General features: G+C 41.7%; 2 protein-coding genes across 2 annotated transcripts; both read right to left on the bottom strand.

The window, feature by feature from the left end:
• Positions 1–858: 858 nt before the first annotated feature.
• pgap3 (post-GPI attachment to proteins phospholipase 3) lies at positions 859–15,594 on the bottom strand. Its single transcript, XM_085760991.1, has 8 exons — positions 15,130–15,594; positions 6,133–6,230; positions 5,879–6,031; positions 5,707–5,769; positions 4,697–4,758; positions 3,753–3,889; positions 3,421–3,625; positions 859–3,228 (listed from the first exon to the last, which is right to left on the bottom strand). The coding sequence occupies exons 1-8, from the start codon at positions 15,353–15,355 to the stop codon at positions 3,165–3,167; spliced, it is 1,008 nt and encodes a 335-aa protein (XP_085617117.1). The 5' UTR covers positions 15,356–15,594; the 3' UTR covers positions 859–3,164.
• Positions 15,595–17,043: 1,449 nt separating this feature from the next.
• mylpfb (myosin light chain, phosphorylatable, fast skeletal muscle b) lies at positions 17,044–20,503 on the bottom strand. The gene is made up of 6 exons (XM_085762144.1): positions 20,431–20,503; positions 19,690–19,788; positions 18,469–18,649; positions 18,279–18,357; positions 18,135–18,183; positions 17,044–18,028 (listed from the first exon to the last, which is right to left on the bottom strand). The coding sequence occupies exons 1-6, from the start codon at positions 20,431–20,433 to the stop codon at positions 17,927–17,929; spliced, it is 513 nt and encodes a 170-aa protein (XP_085618270.1). The 5' UTR covers positions 20,434–20,503; the 3' UTR covers positions 17,044–17,926.
• Positions 20,504–21,816: the final 1,313 nt, after the last annotated feature.

Here is a 21,816-nt window from a genome sequence, read left to right as displayed (position 1 = left end):
TGCATTTAATACTGGCACAAATGGTACAAGGTCAGCAGGACCTTCAGGCTGCAGCGGAGCAGGGGAGGGACGAGCCAGACGGTACATTTCACTTTCACTGGAGTCTCTTTTATTGTCCCAGAGGTGCCATGCTTTGTTTGCACCTTGATTGCGTATGCTGTCTGGAAGATTGCAGATATATTGCTCATTAATTAATCAGCTACTGTCAATCATAAGGAAGTTGCATTTGCATAAAATTCAGTCTTGGGAACAAGGAAAGTTTTTTTGTTTGTTTGTTTTTTACAGCATGCATCACTACTGGTTTCTAAACTTTTAGATCTAAGACTACTTACCGAAATTTAGATGAGGCTCGATGTTTTTCAGATGTTATCAGTCACCTAAGACTCAGATCAGATTCGTATAGCAGTAGCAATATAACTTCTCTCCTTCCCCATCATGCATCTCATAGCCTCCCACATCTGGATCCCTTCACTGTACATACTGTGATTAAAATGAGACCCACTGTATCAGTAAGATTTAATGACATATCAGTATTTCCGACTAAAACTTCTTATTCTAACTAGCAGTTTTAAGACGTGTAATTTAAAAAAAAATAAAAAATGTTGCACCGGTGATATTTTTTTATAGTCATATACTTTTAAATAAAGGATGAATTATTACTAGTGCATGGATAAAATACATGTCATAGTTGTTAAATTTTGCACTATGATAATGAGATCATACGAGATAATGTATCAGCTCTTCTCTGACTTTGGTGTATTTGGAGGACTAAGATTCAGTCAGGCAGATAACTGAGGAAGAGAATCACAATCACAGGACAAAAAAACAACAAAGGGAAGGACACACAGGAGAGCCACATTCCTTATCAACAAAGAACACTTTTATTTGTTCCATTTCTTTAATTTTTTTTCTTTTCATTTTTGGTCAAATATCAGATGTGAGGTGGAGGAAAGTGCACTGAGTTGGAGAGGTGATGGTGCACAGGGCAGCAGGCAGGGGGCAGCAGATGACTGGGAGAGGGGGAGAGATGTGGTCACTACTAAGGAAGAAGGAAATGAACGACGAAAATGATTTACAGAGCAAAAACCAGAGTTTGTTTTATGCTAATTCCTCAGAACACAGAGACTAATGTTGTAATGATTCAGCAAGTTATTTTCTTCACAGTGGTTTATGCATTTGCAGTTTTGAAAAAGTTATGATTGTTATTTATTAAGATGAGATTTTATTCAAATAGCCATTTCTTTCTGTTTGCTTTTTAGATGTTTATATTATAACTTGGCCTGAAACAACATTTCATGAATCCCAATGGTTAATAAGTATTAACCGATATTAACTATTAACCAATATGAACACTTTTGGTCAACATCAAATAAAATATGTACTGTTGATTTTTTCATATCCCTCTCGTGATTTAAGGAATCTTTGCCACCAGGACCAGTGACAACCTCTCCATGAGTTTTGTCCTCTGTTTCCCCCACCCCCATCACAGGCTGTCAGCAAAGCTAAATTTACCCGTCGTCTCACACGCATTTAGGCAGCAAACCTTCAACATATACATACACACAAACACACTCGCACATCAGTATTTTTACAAAAGGATCACGCACACTCCAGCTCTCATGCATCCACATCCCCACACGCACACACACAGTGATTCCGTTCATGATGGCAAAAACAACACACAATGTCGAGTCAAGGCAACGTGTACTGTACACACATACTGGCCATTGTTCACATTCTCACACAGAAATACAAAGGCATGGGCAGAATTTCAAACAAAACGACAAAAAAAACGCACATAAATGTACACACACGCGCCCGTAAAGTGCACATAGGGAAGGGACGTTGAGGGGTGAAGACATACATGGTATGAATTCAAGAGTTTGGCTCAGAGAAGAAAAAAAATACTGATTTGCTACAACAACAAAAAAGAAGAAAGATGCTTGTAGGTTGTGTTACAGTATGTAAGGCAGACATGGAGGGAAGCTGAGTATTTAACATGATGGGGCAGGTGTCTGTAAAGCAGCTGGCTGTGTGTGCGTGTCATTCTGGGGAACTTTGCAGCAATGAAATGCAACCAGATCGAAACCCTCGGTGTTGAACAAACACCCCCACATTCATTCTCACACCAACACCCTCTCCCCCCCCAGAATTTATTAGAAACTCTTAATGCTTTCAATTCCTACCTCAATCATTCTCCCTTTTCTTTCCCTTACTCTAAAAGGCAATCCAGGTGAATAAAAATAACATTTCCATTTCATGAGCGTCAAGAATCCCCCCCCCCCTAAAAAACAAAAACAAAAAAACAGTAAAAGTAAAAGTGTCAACAGAATAAAGCACGGACTGGTCGACAACAATGGAATTAAAACTTAAACTAAGGCAGCAGATGAAAAATAAAAAATAAATGTTTAAAATGATAATACAGTACATAAGAAAAGCAGCAATGGAAACAACAGAGGCACAAAAATAAAAGGTGTGATGGTGAGAAAAGAGAAAAAAAAACACAGTCAGCTAGAATAGCCTCCAAACATAAACCCCTTCCCCCTCTCTCTAGATCAATCTGCTGGCAGCCCCCCCTCCCCTTTTCACAAGGGGGCACCTCTCTGTGTCCGCCAGTCCACTTTTGGCACAGATGAACCCTGAACACATGTCGTACCACACGCAGTAGGTTAATGATGGCCGGCCTCGCAAATGATTTGGTGCCATCTATTGTCAGCCGCAGCAAACTGCCGTCTAGTGCAGGGCTAAGTGTGTTGGACGTCCGGCGACAGGTGAGGGTGAGGGGCGAGTTCAGGAAGAGCCGACGGACCAAGGAAGGAAGCAGGACGTGCGCCCGGAAAATCGCGGTCGGAAGCACTGAAAACTTGCTCCTTTGTGTTTGTGACAGATGGCGAAAGACTGGTAGCACACATGTGAGCACAAGGCAAAGTTATGTAGAACAAGCATCAATGGTGATAATTCTCTTTTTTCTTTAAAAAAAAAAAAAAAGAAATATAAGAAATCTAAAACAAAAAAGAATGTAAACAAAGGCTGCTTTGATGGAAGTCATAGTAGTGTCATGCATGTCATCTGGGAGGCTGAGCTACTTCCGTGTTTGGGTGTCCAGCTGCCCTGATTGGAGGGGTGCAAGGGTATAGGCGTGGTGAAGAGGCGATGAGCACCTCCTACTCGACTTTGACGCCCATCTTCTCTGTGTTTAATAAGTAGAGGCTGTCGTCTATCAGGAAACTGGAGAGAGAACAAAGTAAGGATCATTGATCAGGTATTAGTCTTTCTTTTTATTCTCTCCTTCCACACAAACACAGATTAAAGCAACCTTTTTTTCTTGCTCACATTTTTAAATACATATTTTCCCTCTTCTTTAGTAACTGCCATGAATGTTTCTCTACAGTAAAGCTACAAAAAAAGGAGCGGACGAACCTGTAGAAAAGGAAGTGCACTGGGACGGTGCTGAGGTGCCACACAGCGTGAGCATCCAGCACCCAGAGCAGTGGGGGGAAGTCCAGCAGCTCCAGCAGGGCCAGACCATGCAGCAGCAGCACCACCAGGCCGCACTTCCACCAGTACGGCAGCGTCCTCCGGTTCTGCCAGCACCAACACAGCCACCACAGGAGGTTCACCATGCCTGGAAACATCCAGAGAGAGTTAGGGTCAGGGGGGGTTCAGCAGCGTTTACTGGGAAATGGCTGCAGAGTAGACGAAGTGACAGACAGGGAGCATGTTTAATGCGACTTTGAGGGATTTCGCCGTACCGATGGTGGCGTTAGCAGCCATATTGTAGCCATAGTCGAAGCTGACAAAGGTCAAATAGGACACATGCGAGGTAAAGGCCAAGATGAGCAGGACTCCCACCATGCTGGACACCCCAGGTCGCCTCAGACCCAGTGTTCTGGCAAAGAGAGGAGTTAAGACAATATGAATATGAATATGAAGAGAAATCATTTAAAGGGATAGTTCACCCAAAATTGAAATTTCACTCATTATCTACTCCCCCTCATGTGGACTAAGGGCTGGGAGAAGTTTCAGAGTCCTCCGTGGCTTCTCTGAGTTACAGGGGGTCTCAGCATAGCAGTGCATGGCCATATAACGGTTGCAAATGGATACCAACTTTCTTCGTAACAAAAAGACACACCAAAAAACATCCAAATACCTCCATGCTTGTATGTAATGTCCGTCTTGCATTGAAGCCCTGAAATCTATATTCTATAGTCTATATTTCAAGCTTGTTTTGTAGTGGAAGCTTCTCAAAGCTCCTCTTCCTGGTTCGTCAAATTTGGACGAACTGGGAAGAGGACAGACCTTGGTTCGTCCAAATTTGACGAACCAGGAAGAGGAGCTTCCGCTACAAACAAGCTTGAAATATAGACTTATTGAATTTTTTTCGGGACAATTTCGCATTCGGGGCTTCAATACAAGAGGGACATTACATACGAGCAGCATGGAGGTATTTGGATGTTTTTTGGTGTGTCTTTTTGTTACGAAGACAGTTGGTATCCATTTGCAACCGTTATATGGACATGCACTGTTACGCCGAGACCCCCTGTAACTCAAAGAAGCCACGGAGGACTCTGAAACTTCTCCCAGCCCTTAGTCGACATGAGGGTGAGTAAATAATGAGTGAAACTTCAATTTTGGGTGAACTATCCCTTTAATTGATGAAGTGGGTCATACGTGGAACTCCTGTATCAGAGCTTACCTCACACAGCATAGGTAGATTGAGTAAAGAATGACGGCTGTCGCACAGAAATAGTCCATTTTCTGAAAGAGGAAAAACAGATGAGACGTTTACTGACATCAGCATCAAAGCTCATGGAAAAAAGACGCGTCTGTTGTGCAGCATGTTACACGCAGCGCACATGGCTGCTTGTCAGTAATGACATTAGGATGCTACTGATTGTCTAAGCTCTTTAGCCAATAGAACAACAAAGCACTGATCTCAGCAGGTGGTCTGAACAGTTGGAAAGATACTTCAGTGGTATGACACTTGGTTGACAATGAAACAGCATCTAGTGGTTTTTCTTTTAAATAAATAATGAATCTGTGATGTGGGAAAAAAGAGACTTGCTTTGAGCTGCTCTCAAATCTTTGTTTTAGTTTTGGTCTGTGCAGCTATCATGAAACTTTGTTAGAGTTTACTGGACAGATTTTATTCTCACAAATAATTAGATCAAACTGGGATGGTAAAGATGGGAGATTATTACATTTATCAGAGAGTTGGAACAGGTTGGTCACTTAAAGGGACAACAAGGAGTTTCTCCATCGGCAGAACGAAAAATTCCGTGACAATAAAAAAGTCTCATATTAATGTGGATGAATCTATGTTACCCACACTTGTTAATGGGCCCATTTTTGATAAATATATCGTTTTGTTTCCATCATTATTTTGTTATTATTAGTGGTGGCGGAAATGCTGGTCAAGCCGACCAGCGTTTCCTTACTTTCGGTTTCGTGGCGAGTCATGAGAATAACGCCACCGAAACGCCGTTTATGGTCGGAACTACGACAGTATCTGATCGTCTTCGAACCTCTGACTTTAATTCTTGATGAATGGAAACATGCGTCTGTCTTGCGCCGGTCAAAGAATTTCACGGTGCGCGCGGAGGCTCATAAATGTAGTGTGAAAACGCTTCGCTTTTCCAAAATTCCTCATTGTCCCTTTAATGCAGCCTCAAGTTGACAGAGACTCCACTTAACTTAAATCATTACCTCAGTGAGATAAGTGTCTCGGGTGTGAAACACTGTGGACCACAACCAGGCATTAAGAGATACCTAAAAATAAAAACACAAACACAGGTTCCTGTTACATGCCTGTTCATGTAAATAGTATACAGAGTCATACAGAGTCACACTGGTGCATTTCTGTGTGAACTGGACTCACCAGAGAGAAGGCGTTGATGGTGTGGTACATGGGGCTCTGGCGTGGCACCGTGCTCCGATAGCGCAGCAGCATGAGAAGGCAAGCCAGGCCGTTGAGCAGAGAGGCCAGGGCAGACGCCGGCTCCTCGAAACAAAGGAAGCGCGCAAACGGCCACTAGGAGAAACAAAAACACAAGATGAAACCAATAGAGGTGCAGATGGAGAGGATCCGGCACTTTATTCATGTTTCATGTCATTTTTGTGATGAAAACAAACCTTGCCATGGAACTGTGGGACCCTGTAGCCCTCAGCCTGGTAAAGGCCCACTGTGGTCCACATGCACTGATAGCGACAGTCATCACGACATGTCCAACCTGCAACACAGCGACACAGAAGAGTGAGGGAAGGGAAACTGTTACAAATAATCAGTCTCCTATTCTGGAAATTGTTTTTCGAGAAATAGTGTAAAAAAAAAAAATCACTGCAGTTTTTCAGAGCCCAGGGCGATGTCTTCACATTGGTTGCTCTGTCTATGCAAGACAAATATAATATCCATTGATAAAGTAGAACAAGCAGATGTTTAGTGTTGTGAGTTTGTAAAACTCATTGAAACTATTAACTGAATATCAGAAAAGTTGCCCATTATTTTCCAAGTGACTGACTTATACAATTTAGCTCCATTTGCAATTGTTATGAAGTTATAACTATTCCAATGCAGATTCGTTATTAGGGACAAAATGCGCTCTCTTTGTATTTGCAGCAACAGAAAAAGGGACACTCCTTCCCATTGGTTGGTTTCAGCTCAATCAACTGGTTTATCTTATACATACAGAAACTAAGGGCATGGTGTCCCAGTCTATTGTATTGTCAAGTCACTCACTACAGCATTAATTTGCATCTGACTGTAGTCTATCACCTCCATAGTCATGGAGGCTGAGGCAGGTGAGTATTATCACAGTGTTTGGAGCTGCCCAGCACACACACACACACACACACACCTATACTGCTCAATTGTCAATGATGAAACTAGGGTGGAGTTACAATAGACCTATTGTCGCACCTGGTCATTCCTGAAACACCAGTCTGTCAACTTTTCAAAGCTGTAGGCCTAACGTTACACTTTACTGTACAGCAGCAAGACATGCTTCATGAAACCTCAAAGATGAGAAAAATGAATAAATAAAAGCCATTTGTCATGCTCCTCGGAGCAAGTAAACACAAATAATCACCAAAGACAGTCCAGGGTCACATTTAGTGTATGATACGGGTATATTATGGGCTGTAGCGTAGCCAGGTAGGGGGCGGGTGGGGCGGGCGCCCCAGGCCCAGGTTCACCATAGGCCCACTGACAAGGGGGTTCTTGAGGACCGATTGCTAGAACCACAGCAAATCTGTTTGCTTTGCTACTGTCAATTGAACCCGTCGCAGTACCCCTTGCAGCCCCCCTCTTCTTCGCTCTTTTCCTCCGCGCGCTGTTTCTGTTTGTGTGCACTGTGCAGGTGTCGTGCCCAAAAGTGATCGTCTGCCAGAATCTGATTTGAGGCCGCGGGAGCGCGCACAGCAGCCCGTTGAGCGGTGGCGCTATAAAACGTCTGATTTTCTTTGGATTGAACGGTCATAATGTGCATATACACACACATTATCACAACTGTGGCCAAAAGAAGTGTAGTTTGTAGCGAAATAAGGCATGGCAATTACGTGATAGACACGTCTGCATTATGTTTGATTTAACAGCCAGAGCACTATATCAAAGCACTACCAGTTTACGCCACACAGTGGCGCCTCCTTTGTTAAGCTTTCCTCCAACTCCAAGTTACAACGTGTTTTCAATAAAGTAATGGTCACTTTTACAATGATCCTTGTGACTCTGCATTGCTTTTTTACCTTATCTGGGCCCTTCCCATATTTGGATGTGTTTTGTATCTAATATTATTGTTTATGCCTACTAATATAATACAGTTTTCACCTGCCAAAAATTGATTGGAGGCCAAATGCAGTTACTGAATGGTGATTTCTGCCTAAAAATGACTTTATCTCATTCAAGAGGTTCATAATATAGACACTGAAGCTCACAGGACAGTGTAGAACTCTTTTAAAGAACCATTACAACACAAAATGTGCTTTTTCACCTGCCAAAAATTGATTGGAGGCCAAATGCAGTTACTGAATGGTGATTTCTGCCTAAAATTGACTTTATCTCATTCAAGAGGTTCATAATATAGACACTGAAGCTCACAGGACAGTGTAGAACTCTTTTAAAGAACCATTACAACACAAAATGTGCTTTTTCACCTGCCAAAAATTGATTGGAGGCCAAATGCAGTTACTGAATGGTGATTTCTGCCTAAAATTGACTTTATCTCATTCAAGAGGTTCATAATATAGACACTGAAGCTCACAGGACAGTGTAGAACTCTTTTAAAGAACCATTACAACACAAAATGTGCTGTGACACCTGCCAAAAATTGATTGTAGGCCAAATGCAGTTACTGAATGGTGATTTCTGCCTAAAAATCACTTGATCTCATTCAAGAGCTTCATAATATAGACACTTAAGCTCACAGAACAGTGTGGAACTCTTTTAAAGGACCATTACAACACAAAATGTGCTTTTTCACCTGCCAAAAATTGATTGTAGGCCAAATGCAGTTACTGAATGGTGATTTCTGCCTAAAATTGACTTTATCTCATTCAAGAGGTTCATAATATAGACACTGAAGCTCACAGGACAGTGTAGAACTCTTTTAAAGAACCATTACAACACAAAATGTGCTTTTTCACCTGCCAAAAATTGATTGGAGGCCAAATGCAGTTACTGAATGGTGATTTCTGCCTAAAATTGACTTTATCTCATTCAAGAGGTTCATAATATAGACACTGAAGCTCACAGGACAGTGTAGAACTCTTTTAAAGAACCATTACAACACAAAATGTGCTGTGACACCTGCCAAAAATTGATTGTAGGCCAAATGCAGTTACTGAATGGTGATTTCTGCCTAAAAATCACTTGATCTCATTCAAGAGCTTCATAATATAGACACTTAAGCTCACAGAACAGTGTGGAACTCTTTTAAAGGACCATTACAACACAAAATGTGCTTTTTCACCTGCCAAAAATTGATTGTAGGCCAAATGCAGTTACTGAATGGTGATTTCTGCCTAAAATTGACTTTATCTCATTCAAGAGGTTCATAATATAGACACTGAAGCTCACAGGACAGTGTAGAACTCTTTTAAAGAACCATTACAACACAAAATGTGCTTTTTCACCTGCCAAAAATTGATTGTAGGCCAAATGCAGTTACTGAATGGTGATTTCTGCCTAAAATTGACTTTAACTCATTCAAGAGCTTCATAATATAAACATTAGAGCTCACAGGACAGTGTGGAACTATTTTAAAGGACCATTACAACACAAAATGTGCTTTTTCACCTGCCAAAAATTGATTGGAGGCCAAATGCAGTTACTGAATGGTGATTTCTGCCTAAAAATCACTTGATCTCATTCAAGAGGTTCATAATATAGACACTGAACTCTCTGTTTATGTGTTTGATAGCCTCCTGTGTGTCCAGTAGCCTAATAGGCCTATTGTTGTTGGGTAGATGGTGATTTATATCTGGCTTGTATTTAGGCAAATAAAGATATTTTGAATCGAGATGGCTTTATATCACTCAGCATAGTAATACTGACAAGATTTGATGTCAACCAGTGCTTGAATAATGTGTAAAGGGCCATTACAAAGTAAAAATCAGGGTATTTTACCTGCCAGAAATTGATTTACGCCTCTGGCACTGTACAGAGATGAATATTTTTGCTCAAAATGACTTGATATCACTCAGCAGAGTAACATTTACAAGATTTGACCTCAACCAGTGCTTTTTACCACTTGAAAAACGCATAAAGGGCCATTACAATGTAAAAATCAGGGTATTTCAGCTGCCAGAAATTGATTTACGCCTCTGTTACTGCACAGAGATGAATATTTTTGCTCAAAATGACTTGATATCACTCAGCAGAGTAACATTTACAAGATTTGACCTCAACCAGTGCTTTTTACCACTTGAAAAACGCATAAAGGGCCATTACAATGTAAAAATCAGGGTATTTCACCTGCCAGAAATTGATTTACGCCTCTGGTACTGCACAGAGATGAATACTTTTGCTCAAAATGACTTCACAAAAATAGTTCCACACTGTCCTGTGAGCTCTAATGTTTATATTATGAACCTCTTGAATGAGATAAAGTCAATTTTAGGCAGAAATCACCATTCAGTACCTGCATTTGGCCTCCAATCAATTTTTGGCAGGTGAAAAAGCACATTTTGTGTTGTAATGGTCCTTTAAAAGAGTTCCACACTGTTCTGTGAGCTTAAGTGTCTATATTATGAACCTCTTGAATGAGATAAAGTCAATTTTAGGCAGAAATCACCATTCAGTAACTGCATTTGGCCTACAATCATTTTTTGGCAGGTGAAAAAGCACATTTTGTGTTGTAATGGTCCTTTACAAGAGTTCCACACTGTTCTGTGAGCTTAAGTGTCTATATTATGAAGCTCTTGAATGAGATCAAGTGATTTTTAGGCAGAAATCACCATTCAGTAACTGCATTTGGCCTACAATCAATTTTTGGCAGGTGAAAAAGCACATTTTGTGTTGTAATGGTCCTTTAAAATAGTTCCACACTGTCCTGTGAGCTTCAGTGTCTATATTATGAACCTCTTGAATGAGATAAAGTCAATTTTAGGCAGAAATCACCATTCAGTAACTGCATTTGGCCTACAATCAATTTTTGGCAGGTGAAAAAGCACATTTTGTGTTGTAATGGTCCTTTAAAAGAGTTCCACACTGTTCTGTGAGCTTAAGTGTCTATATTATGAAGCTCTTGAATGAGATCAAGTGATTTTTAGGCAGAAATCACCATTCAGTAACTGCATTTGGCCTACAATCAATTTTTGGCAGGTGAAAAAGCACATTTTGTGTTGTAATGGTCCTTTAAAAGAGTTCCACACTGTCCTGTGAGCTTCAGTGTCTATATTATGAAGCTCTTGAATGAGATAAAGTCAATTTTAGGCAGAAATCACCATTCAGTAACTGCATTTGGCCTCCAATCAATTTTTGGCAGGTGAAAAAGCATATTTTGTGTTGTAATGGTCCTTTAAAAGAGTTCCACACTGTTCTGTGAGCTTAAGTGTCTATATTATGAAGCTCTTGAATGAGATCAAGTGATTTTTAGGCAGAAATCACCATTCAGTAACTGCATTTGGCCTACAATCAATTTTTGGCAGGTGAAAAAGCACATTTTGTGTTGTAATGGTCCTTTAAAAGAGTTCCACACTGTTCTGTGAGCTTAAGTGTCTATATTATGAAGCTCTTGAATGAGATCAAGTGATTTTTAGGCAGAAATCACCATTCAGTAACTGCATTTGGCCTACAATCAATTTTTGGCAGGTGAAAAAGCACATTTTGTGTTGTAATGGTCCTTTAAAAGAGTTCCACACTGTTCTGTGAGCTTAAGTGTCTATATTATGAAGCTCTTGAATGAGATCAAGTGATTTTTAGGCAGAAATCACCATTCAGTAACTGCATTTGGCCTACAATCAATTTTTGGCAGGTGAAAAAGCACATTTTGTGTTGTAATGGTCCTTTAAAAGAGTTCCACACTGTCCTGTGAGCTTCAGTGTCTATATTATGAAGCTCTTGAATGAGATAAAGTCATTTTTAGGCAGAAATCACCATTCAGTAACTGCATTTGGCCTACAATCAATTTTTGGCAGGTGAAAAAGCACATTTTGTGTTGTAATGGTCCTTTAAAAGAGTTCCACACTGTTCTGTGAGCTTAAGTGTCTATATTATGAACCTCTTGAATGAGATAAAGTCAATTTTAGGCAGAAATCACCATTCAGTAACTGCATTTGGCCTACAATCATTTTTTGGCAGGTGAAAAAGCACATTTTGTGTTGTAATGGTCCTTTAAAAGAGTTCCACACTGTTCTGTGAGCTTAAGTGTCTATATTATGAAGCTCTTGAATGAGATCAAGTGATTTTTAGGCAGAAATCACCATTCAGTAACTGCATTTGGCCTACAATCAATTTTTGGCAGGTGAAAAAGCACATTTTGTGTTGTAATGGTCCTTTAAAATAGTTCCACACTGTCCTGTGAGCTTCAGTGTCTATATTATGAACCTCTTGAATGAGATAAAGTCAATTTTAGGCAGAAATCACCATTCAGTAACTGCATTTGGCCTACAATCAATTTTTGGCAGGTGAAAAAGCACATTTTGTGTTGTAATGGTCCTTTAAAAGAGTTCCACACTGTTCTGTGAGCTTAAGTGTCTATATTATGAAGCTCTTGAATGAGATCAAGTGATTTTTAGGCAGAAATCACCATTCAGTAACTGCATTTGGCCTACAATCAATTTTTGGCAGGTGTCACAGCACATTTTGTGTTGTAATGGTTCTTTAAAAGAGTTCTACACTGTCCTGTGAGCTTCAGTGTCTATATTATGAACCTCTTGAATGAGATAAAGTCAATTTTAGGCAGAAATCACCATTCAGTAACTGCATTTGGCCTCCAATCAATTTTTGGCAGGTGAAAAGGCACATTTTGTGTTGTAATGGTCCTTTAAAAGAGTTCCACACTGTCCTGTGAGCTTCAGTGTCTATATTATGAACCTCTTGAATGAGATAAAGTCAATTTTAGGCAGAAATCACCATTCAGTAACTGCATTTGGCCTCCAATCAATTTTTGGCAGGTGAAAACTGTATTATATTAGTAGGCATAAACAATAATATTAGATACAAAACACATCCAAATATGGGAAGGGCCCAGATAAGGTAAAAAAGCAATGCAGAGTCACAAGGATCATTGTAAAAGTGACCATTACTTTATTGAAAACACGTTGTAACTTGGAGTTGGAGGAAAGCTTAACAAAGGAGGCGCCACTGTGTGGCGTAAACTGGTAGTGCTTTGATATAGTGCTCTGGCTGTTAAATCAAACATAATGCAGACGTGTCTATCACGTAATTGCCATGCCTTATTTCGCTACAAACTACACTTCTTTTGGCCACAGTTGTGATAATGTGTGTGTATATGCACATTATGACCGTTCAATCCAAAGAAAATCAGACGTTTTATAGCGCCACCGCTCAACGGGCTGCTGTGCGCGCTCCCGCGGCCTCAAATCAGATTCTGGCAGACGATCACTTTTGGGCACGACACCGGCCCTGGCCTGACCTAGTCATTACGAACCCGGCTCGAACCAGCGCGTCGGGTTGGGCTGTTTATGCTCATTTAATTGACAGACACTATCATTTCGCTCTGTGCACGTCCTCACACATAGAGAGAGACTCATAGGAGCTCAGCTTCACGACTGAGACACGAATAGCGTATTTCCTCAAATAATAGCCGGCGTTATTCAATTAATAGCTGGGTCTCACGGACGTTCAGTCAGGGGAGGCATTTGAGGCAGTGCCTCACCTACTGTCAGGAATAATTAAATTATTTAGTTAATCTAAGGTTTAATTATTTTTTTATTTCAGATAACTTTACCACAGGTTTAAATGTGTCAGCATTTGGTGATTTTCTCTGTTTACCTCCGGTCAGAAACCACTGTACGGTGTGTGTGTGGCTGACGCTACGCTGCCTCATTGCGTAACTCTACTGAGTGTGAGCGGCACGTACGTTCACGTTGCTTTCGTGAAGTGTAAACAAACAGACGCCCCCTCGGTTTTAGCGTCCAGCAGTTTAGCGGCTAATTCAACAGCAGTGATGGATAACTGTACCGGAGAGGCTCAACAACTTTTTTTTAAACTTCATTTGAGGAATAAACGGCAGCTTTTACCTGACGGGAGACCAACGGCTGAGCTACGGCAGCTAACAGCTAACAGCTAACAGGTTTTACCTACTTTTCTCTCTCTCCCTCCCTCCCTCTCTTCTTTACACATGCACAGCCCAGGTTGTCTGTCATATCTGTTGTAAACCTTGTAATAATAGCTTGTTGAGTACAGTTAACACTATTGTTGCTTTGTTTTGAGTGTGGATTAATTGTTAACGGTTTGTTGTGTAATGTGAGCGGTGGTTCAATATCGCGATCCTGTTATTGATGAGTTGGATTTTAATAACAGCTGATAACTGTGTAGATGGCGTGGATTGTGATGAGAAGGTGTTGCACACATTTTAAGAGTTATCTGTGCAAAACCTGTTTGTTGTGACTTTCTTGCGTGATGAGCTGATTTGCTGACTGTGAAGACTGAGAGGAGGGGACAGCATTGCACTGTCGGACCTGGGTTTCTGCTCCGTGTCCGGAGACGGACTGCAGAGCAGCTGTGAAAATGTTCTGATTGATGGGGAGTGAAGCGCTGCGCTGCAATGTGGTAACCTATTGTTGATTTCACGGGTCTATTGTCAGTCTCATGTAGACAGCTGATAGTCTGTGTATGAGTCGGCAAGAAGTTGAGCACATAGTGACAGTCTGTCATGTGCGCATTTACAGTGGCAGCTTTGGTCTGGAGCCCTGTGTATTAGACTACATTTGTATCGCGCATTCCTAATAGGCCCACTACAGGGTCTCGCCCCATCTGCATGAACCAGTCAGCTACGCCACTGATTATGGGACAATAACGTCCTTGTAAAATAATGGCATTACCAACGGCGCTACTTTTTTCTGTAAGGAGCAATCAAAAATTTTTACTGTTTCTCCCGTTATAACGCCGTTACTTGTCTCAAGAGGTCCCGTCACAAAATAATACACCCTTTAAAGTTTATGTTGTATTTTTTTCAGTCCATCTACTCGCTGGTAAAAAGCCGTTTATCTGGAACTAACCAACTCACTCTGTATTCCTCCGCACAGACAGGCTCTGCTAGCTACATGTGCGGAGGAATACTGTTAGATCCAGCCAGGTAAACGATAGGTTAGGGCAGAGCGATAGATATAGATGTTATATCTATCGCTCTGGGTTAGGGTTAGGGGGTTTGGGGGGGTGAGCCAAAGTAATTTTGACACAATTAAGCTTTTTCTTTAAAACAAAGTAACGCAATAGTTACTTTTCCTGGTAATTAGTTACTTGTATGATGTAGTAATTCAGTTACTAACTCAATAACTTTTGGGAGAAAGTAACCAGTAACTTAAAGTAGAATACCTTTTAAAAGTGACGTGCCCAACACTGCTAAGTTAATTACAGCCGCTGTGTTTGTAAAGAAACATATGCTACAGAGTGCTAAGCAGCTACGTTACCCTTAGTTACCTGCCAACACAACAACAACAACAACTGACCTGTCAGCGCCATGTACTGCGGCTGGGTGGACTGGAAGCCCCGCAGCCGCGCTCCGGTGCAGTTGGTCCGGACGCATTGCTTCACACAGTCTCGGTAAACCGGCTCCTTGTCGCCTTGTGAGGACTCTACGGGGGCGGCCGCCGATAGCAGTAGCAGGAGCAGGGGGACAGTGGCCAGAGCGGGGAGTCTGACAGATGTGCAGCGGGGAAACGCTGATGAGGCCATGGTGGTGGTGGTGGTGGTGGTGGTGTTGGTGCTGGTCGCTCTCGGCCCGTCAGGACTCAGGAAGGCACGGCAGCACCACAGCGATATCGATGGCTTCCACAGCCGCCGGGGCGCGTTACCATGGGGACATCCCGAGCTTGTGGTGACAAAGCTGGGCCTGAAATGTTTCACTGTAACACTACTGTACGTCCACTGCTCTCCTGCCCTCTGATCAGGGACAAGTTCACCACACTCGCACCACGTTTCCGGCCGCCATTTTCAAAATAAAACGCCAGGTCAAAGCTTTTGGTGAGTCGCGTTTACATTAAGCCTGTTTCGACATTTAACCGTGACGAGAGAGGGCTCCTGTTTTGTTAGTGAGGTATTCGGTAGGGTCAGTGGCAGTGCAGGTATGTATAAGATATATTTTTCGCTTTTATTTTGAAGGTAGAATGTTTGGTTGTTCTGGGCAGTTTCACATCCTGTTTAGGGTGGTAACGTCACTAGATCACGTGATTCATTGATCTTTTGCACCTTGCGAATGAACTGTATCAAGCCCAGTCAGATATTATTATTTGTTTGTAAAACCACATGCCTTTGTAATAATACAAATAATTGCAAATAACTATGATAATTTAACTCATTCATATCCTTTAAGAGTTAATATCTTGCAGGATTAGAAAAAAAACATGCAGATGTATGTGAGATTTGCCACAATGGTGATCCAAAAGTACAAAACCCTTTGTTGTTGAGACAAATAATCAAAAGCCAAAAATGTCATACCTCAATTTGGCACCATAGAAAAATCAGGGATCGTCAAAACCAACTTTATTCTCTCTGACCTATGAATATCTTCATAAAGTGTCATGACAATCTGGGATACTGGGAAATTGGAATATACATATATATACACACACACACACACACACACACACACACACACACACACACACATAACATATTCATAATATATATTTATTTATATAATTTCTATAATTATTTATAGAAAATAAATAGTGATATTAGGGTGTTACATGAAGTATGGTTACCCCCCCACACACACACACCACCCCGGTGTGACTACATGAAAGTTAGTTAAATCAAATTAGTGGCCTGCAGAATTTGTCATATAATCCTTAATTTACAGTAACTGTCAAAGTGTTGTTACCCTAATTGGTGTGGCTCCATATTTTTCAGATGTGTAAATGCACAAAGATAACTGGCAAAAAAAATGTTTGATGTTTGATGTTGTATATCTTAATCTTCCCATTAGCACACATCATTACACCGTTATTAAACAGCTAATTAAACTTTATCATAGTTTCCATGGTGTGAAACTGTTGACACAGTTAAAGGCTCAGGAGGTGGTAATAATTCATTGGCTGAGATTTGTCTGACGACAGTGTCGTCCTTTTCCTTAAAAGGTGTTTTTTTAGTTTCCATTATTTTGTCCCTTCAGTTCTGTACATTTTTGGTCATGAAAATGAGAGAAAACTTGTTTTGCAATAATGCCAAATCTACAGTATTAGATTTTCCTTTCGATGACCTTCAAGTTCTCTAGTTTTGACCATTATAATTATTAATCATTTGAAGGTACCTTTTCTAACCTTGACAGTGCTTCATCATATCCATTTTACAGTCAGTGTGCAGTCAGTGATCTACTGGTCTCTCACCCATACCCACCACTTAAACCAACAGACACAGTGTCGTACGAAAGATAGTGGATTTTATTTGTGCTTCTTTATTTTGTTACAGTGGAGACACAGACATAGTCACAACAACAGGAGAGAAACAGCAGTGAGAAGGAGGAAGGAGAGTCCAAAACAAAGATGTTTTACTTTTGTTTGTTTCTTTCCTGCCTCCCACCCACCTTCTTTCACCATCTCTTTCTCTATTTACAAGTTTTAGGAAACCATGCTTTCCTCTTTTCTCTACTACTTCTCCTTTCGTACCGGTGCATTAGAGAAGGAGAGACAGATTTTTAAAAAAGAGGGGTAGGGAAACTATTATAGCACAGTACCCCCACTCTTTTACTGTGTGCTCCTCTCTTAAAGAAACCAAGGGACAAATCCATTAAACACTCTGTGTCCGTTTAAAAGACTAACATACCACGAGGGTCAGGCTGCTTACTTGTTTCAAGCAAGTTACTGTGCATGCACCATAGCACCCAAGAGACTTTTTGTTTTACTGACCGCTGTATACACTGGACTGCATAACTACACGTAGGTATGATGCATGCACTGTTGGCCTCAGCACAGAAGGACAGAATGAGTGATGGGAGGAAAAGGAGGAGGAACAAGAGGCAGGGACAGAGATAGAGAGAGTGTTTCGGTATCACAAGATTATTTTTATTGAAAATAATCCCATGTTCCCCTGTTGGTACTCACACACAAACACCCCCACAGCCTTCAGTCCTCTCACTGAGTATCTCAATAAAGGAGACAAGTCTTTTTCGTAGTGAGCTGGCAAGCGGAAAGAGTGACTGGGGCGCGAGCGTATGCAAGGAAGCCATGGTGTTGGAGACGAGGGAGTGGGTAGTTGGTGGAGTGCGTACGGGTTTGAACGGAGATAAAGATCTTGAGAGAAGGGTATTTACTCCTCCTTTTCCTCTCCGTGTGTGATGACGTAGCAGATGTTCTTGTAGTCCACATTGCCAGCCACATCAGGGGGGAAAGCAGCCCACAGGTTGGTCATCTGTAGAGGGGAGGGGGATTAAAGAAATGACTTAAACAATCCGGAACGGCTGAGGGGAAACGACAGAATGTGAAAACTGAGAGAGACAAAGGGCGGATGAGCTCACCTCCTCAGGAGTGAACCTGTCGCACTGGGTGGTCAGGAGCTCCTCAATGCTGGAGAGGGAAAATGTTAAAAAATATAAGTATCATCCTTGCTCTGAATCAAGGTTCATGCCACAAAGAGCTGAATAAAAAGTCAAAACCCTCACAATTCCTTCTTGATGAAGCCGGTGGCCTCGGGGTCCAGGACCTTGAAAGCGCTCACGATGACGTCCTCGGGATCAGCACCTGGAAGCAAAATCAAGCCAATTATTTTCAAGTATAGAAGATTAAAGATAAAAGAAAAAAAAACTCAAAAGATGAAAGGGTGCATTGAGTTAAGTTTGTGTGTCGGCGCACCCTTCAGCTTCTCGCCGAACATGGTCAGGAAGACGGTGAAGTTGATGGGGCCGCTGGCCTCCTTCACCATGGCCTCCAGCTCCTCATTCTTCACATTCAGTTGGCCCATGGTGGCCAGCACGTCCCTGAGGTCGTCCTTGCTGATGATGCCATCTCTGTTCTGGTCGATGATTGTGAAAGCCTGCCAGGGAACAGTGAGATAATACGTTAAATACATTCACTTGCACCTGATTTGTTGCGCTGGTTTCCATACCAGAGGCCTGTCACCTACTCAGATGTCAATCATGAGCTTGACAGCTATCGATTGAAATCAAGCCAATTAAAAAGTGAAAAGTGAGATTCTCACATGTCTCACAAGTCTTCATCATTAAGACTTGCTTATGACAATTATTTGTGTGAGGTAGCCTGCCAACATAAACAAGTAAATGTTGAGCTGTTCTCCACTTCTCTTCCCACATAGCTGGGCGTACCACCCTGTGAAACCAAAGATGGCATTGGAAACCTTTTGGGACTTGGCAGCTGGTCGGCCACTTGTCTTTCTAAGGTGTTAAAATGGTCTCGGAATGCCGGACAAGCCCCTTGCGACATTTAAGGAGACGGTATTGATTACAGCTGTCACCTGCCTCCCACCCACCCACACGGACCCCCTCCTTTTTTGCCTCATGACTACATCTTCAGTCACACATGTTCTCCTACATCTTGGCGCCTTTGAAGGGTCAGCCAAGCTACTGTAGCCCCTGTATTGTCTGTCACTTCTACATGGATCTTGAAAGAACGGCCCGGTTCATTTTCCTCTTGAGTTGTTTTGAAGCGTAATTAGCCTTCGATTTACGAACATCAAATGTTTTCTGGTTCTTTCTACCTCCGACCTTCTCTCTGCTCCCCAGCTGCTGGGCAGCATTCCAGTGGGGTCACAGAGCGAGGGTCCCGCGTCTCTGAGGAGCATTGCTGAGCTACCACAGGGGAGAGGTAGCTGCTGTCATCAGAAAAGCTCAGATTTACTTCCCTGTCATGCTGATGAGGACAATTTTGCTGTCATGTAGGTCTATATCGTTCGGAAGCTTCCTCACATTACCTCTGAAGTCAAATGATACGAGGAGTCATCGGTTATATGAGCGCCGCTATATGTACTTTTTCTCTCCTGGTCTTGAAGGACCTCAACTTCTTCAGCTACGACTAGAACAGTCTGAAGTGTGCGATATGAGGTGAATAAAATCTTACCTCCTTGTACTCCTGGATCTGGCTCTGCTCAAACATGGAGAACACATTGGAGGATCCACCTTCAGCCTGCTGCTGCCTCCTCTTGGCCTTCTTGGGTGCCTGAGAAAGGACAAACGGTAAAATACATGTCAAACAAACAAAATATGGATCAAACAAATAGATCCTGGCTAAAACATGCAAAGACTGTAAAGCGTGCCCCCAAGAGGACATAAAGAACGTCTTAACTGCAGGTTTTAGTTACTTCTACACACATTTTCAAATTGCTGGAATAAACAAAAACAAAATCTCCAAAAGAAACATTCAATTTCTACTTTTTGTGGATTTTGACAAACTCCCATCAGAATCTCACATTCTTATGAAGAGATGATTGTTTTTCTCATAAAACAAATCTGATTATTTAATTTCTATTCCATTGTTTAGTAAAGTCTTTTATAATGGCTTTGGGGGACTACAATCTTAAAGTATTGATCCCCAATCACATAGTATGTCAATATTTTATCCTGGTTGAGGATTGAGATGTTAGCCAAACTCCAGCGCAAGCCAGCAGATAAAAGTGAGACTGGGTCCACATCCACAGTTTGGGATACTCAGTTTAAGAGTCTCCTATACAATTTCACTTGATGGGATGTTGGTAATCCAGATAGCAAATGCATCAGTGATGCTTTCATCTCATCAGATTTAGTGTTGAGAAGATCCTAGATCCCTAGAGACTGTTCTTCCAAGGAACGTGGCCACACTCACCATCTCTCAAGTTTTTGGGGTTGTTGTTGGTGGTCAAGAAGAGAAGCCTACGCCAAGCCGATGTGACTGACATGTAAGTATTGGCCCCTTGGGGCCTTATATACTAGCCCACAAGGGGCTAACTTTAGCCACACCATCAGGTTTGGAAGGAAAACAGAGCCGAGGGAAAGTAAGAGAAAGAGGGAGGAGCAAGAAGGAGGTGGGTCAGATCGGCTTACCGATGCTCCAAAATAAGCCACAGGAGTCTTGGAATGAGGTGAATTCAATGCCAACATACAGGCCTGACTTTGGTGTCATCTGGACTAATATGGCCAAACTGACAGACTGGACATGCTGACAGACAACTGAACTGTCCCCGTACCCTCCTTCTTCTTCTTGTTCTTCCTCCACCTGACAGTCTGAGAGTCTTTGTTGTGGCTATTTTTGTTTCTTTTCCATTCACTGTGACAGAACAAAACCCAGTGAACTGTATGAAGACGAGCCATCGCTGCTTTACCCTCTCGATACACATTCGCAGACCTGTGCCGTTGTCCTGCAGTCAGCCTGACCAACGCTTTCTAGTAATTAACTGAGCAGGACGCCCTGACTGCCAACACTTATTTGTGGTTAACATAACATTAAATCATCGCCTGTCTAAATGATAGGTTTGGTCAGAGGTTTGGGCTCACTATCAGATAGTAGTAGTAACCATCAAGGTTTATAAACAGTCATGAAACTTGAAAACTGTTGGCTGCTGGACATTGGTCCAGATCCAGTAATGACACTCAATGAGTGGGCCTCTGGAAACATGGACTGTCCATCAATGAGTAATGAAAACACTTCTTTGATACTGATCCAGGTCACAGGAAAATTAGTTTTAACAACTTTTAAATTTAGTTTTGAGGAAGAAAAATTACAGAAACAAGGACAGAGCTGTTAAAATGATAATTTATAATACATTCAAACTCCAACAGGCAGTGTGTCAAATGTTTTTTTGTTTTTTTTTATCTGATTCCGTGGTAATTAGTCAAACAGCAAATGATGATTGGGCTAAATGAGCAGCTTTCCCACTACGGACGCACTAATTTGGGATGCTCCAGGAGGTTCCCAGTATAGTTGCTTTGGAATAGGGAGACAGCGACCCACCCACCAAACGCCATATATGAGCTACATAGGCTGCCATCAATCATGTCAAAGCACAGCTTAGCTATGTATTGGAAACAGCAGCAGCACGAACTGATCTTGTATTTCAACACACATGATATGACCCAATTTCTTCCAAAGGGGAAAAATATTTATAACTGTTTTATAACAAGCAATATTTACAACATGTAACTTAAGTGATTGTATCTGATCAAACATCTCGCCCACTGCTGATGTGAAATCAGAGAGAGATATTTGCAGAGA

The sequence above is a fragment of the Trachurus japonicus genome, chromosome 19 (assembly GCF_045865225.1).
Source record: "Trachurus japonicus isolate A0001 chromosome 19, Traja_1.0".
Taxonomy (NCBI): Eukaryota; Metazoa; Chordata; class Actinopteri; order Carangiformes; family Carangidae; genus Trachurus; species Trachurus japonicus.
Note: the sequence above shows the minus strand (reverse complement) of the source record. Positions and strands in the feature narration are given on the sequence as shown.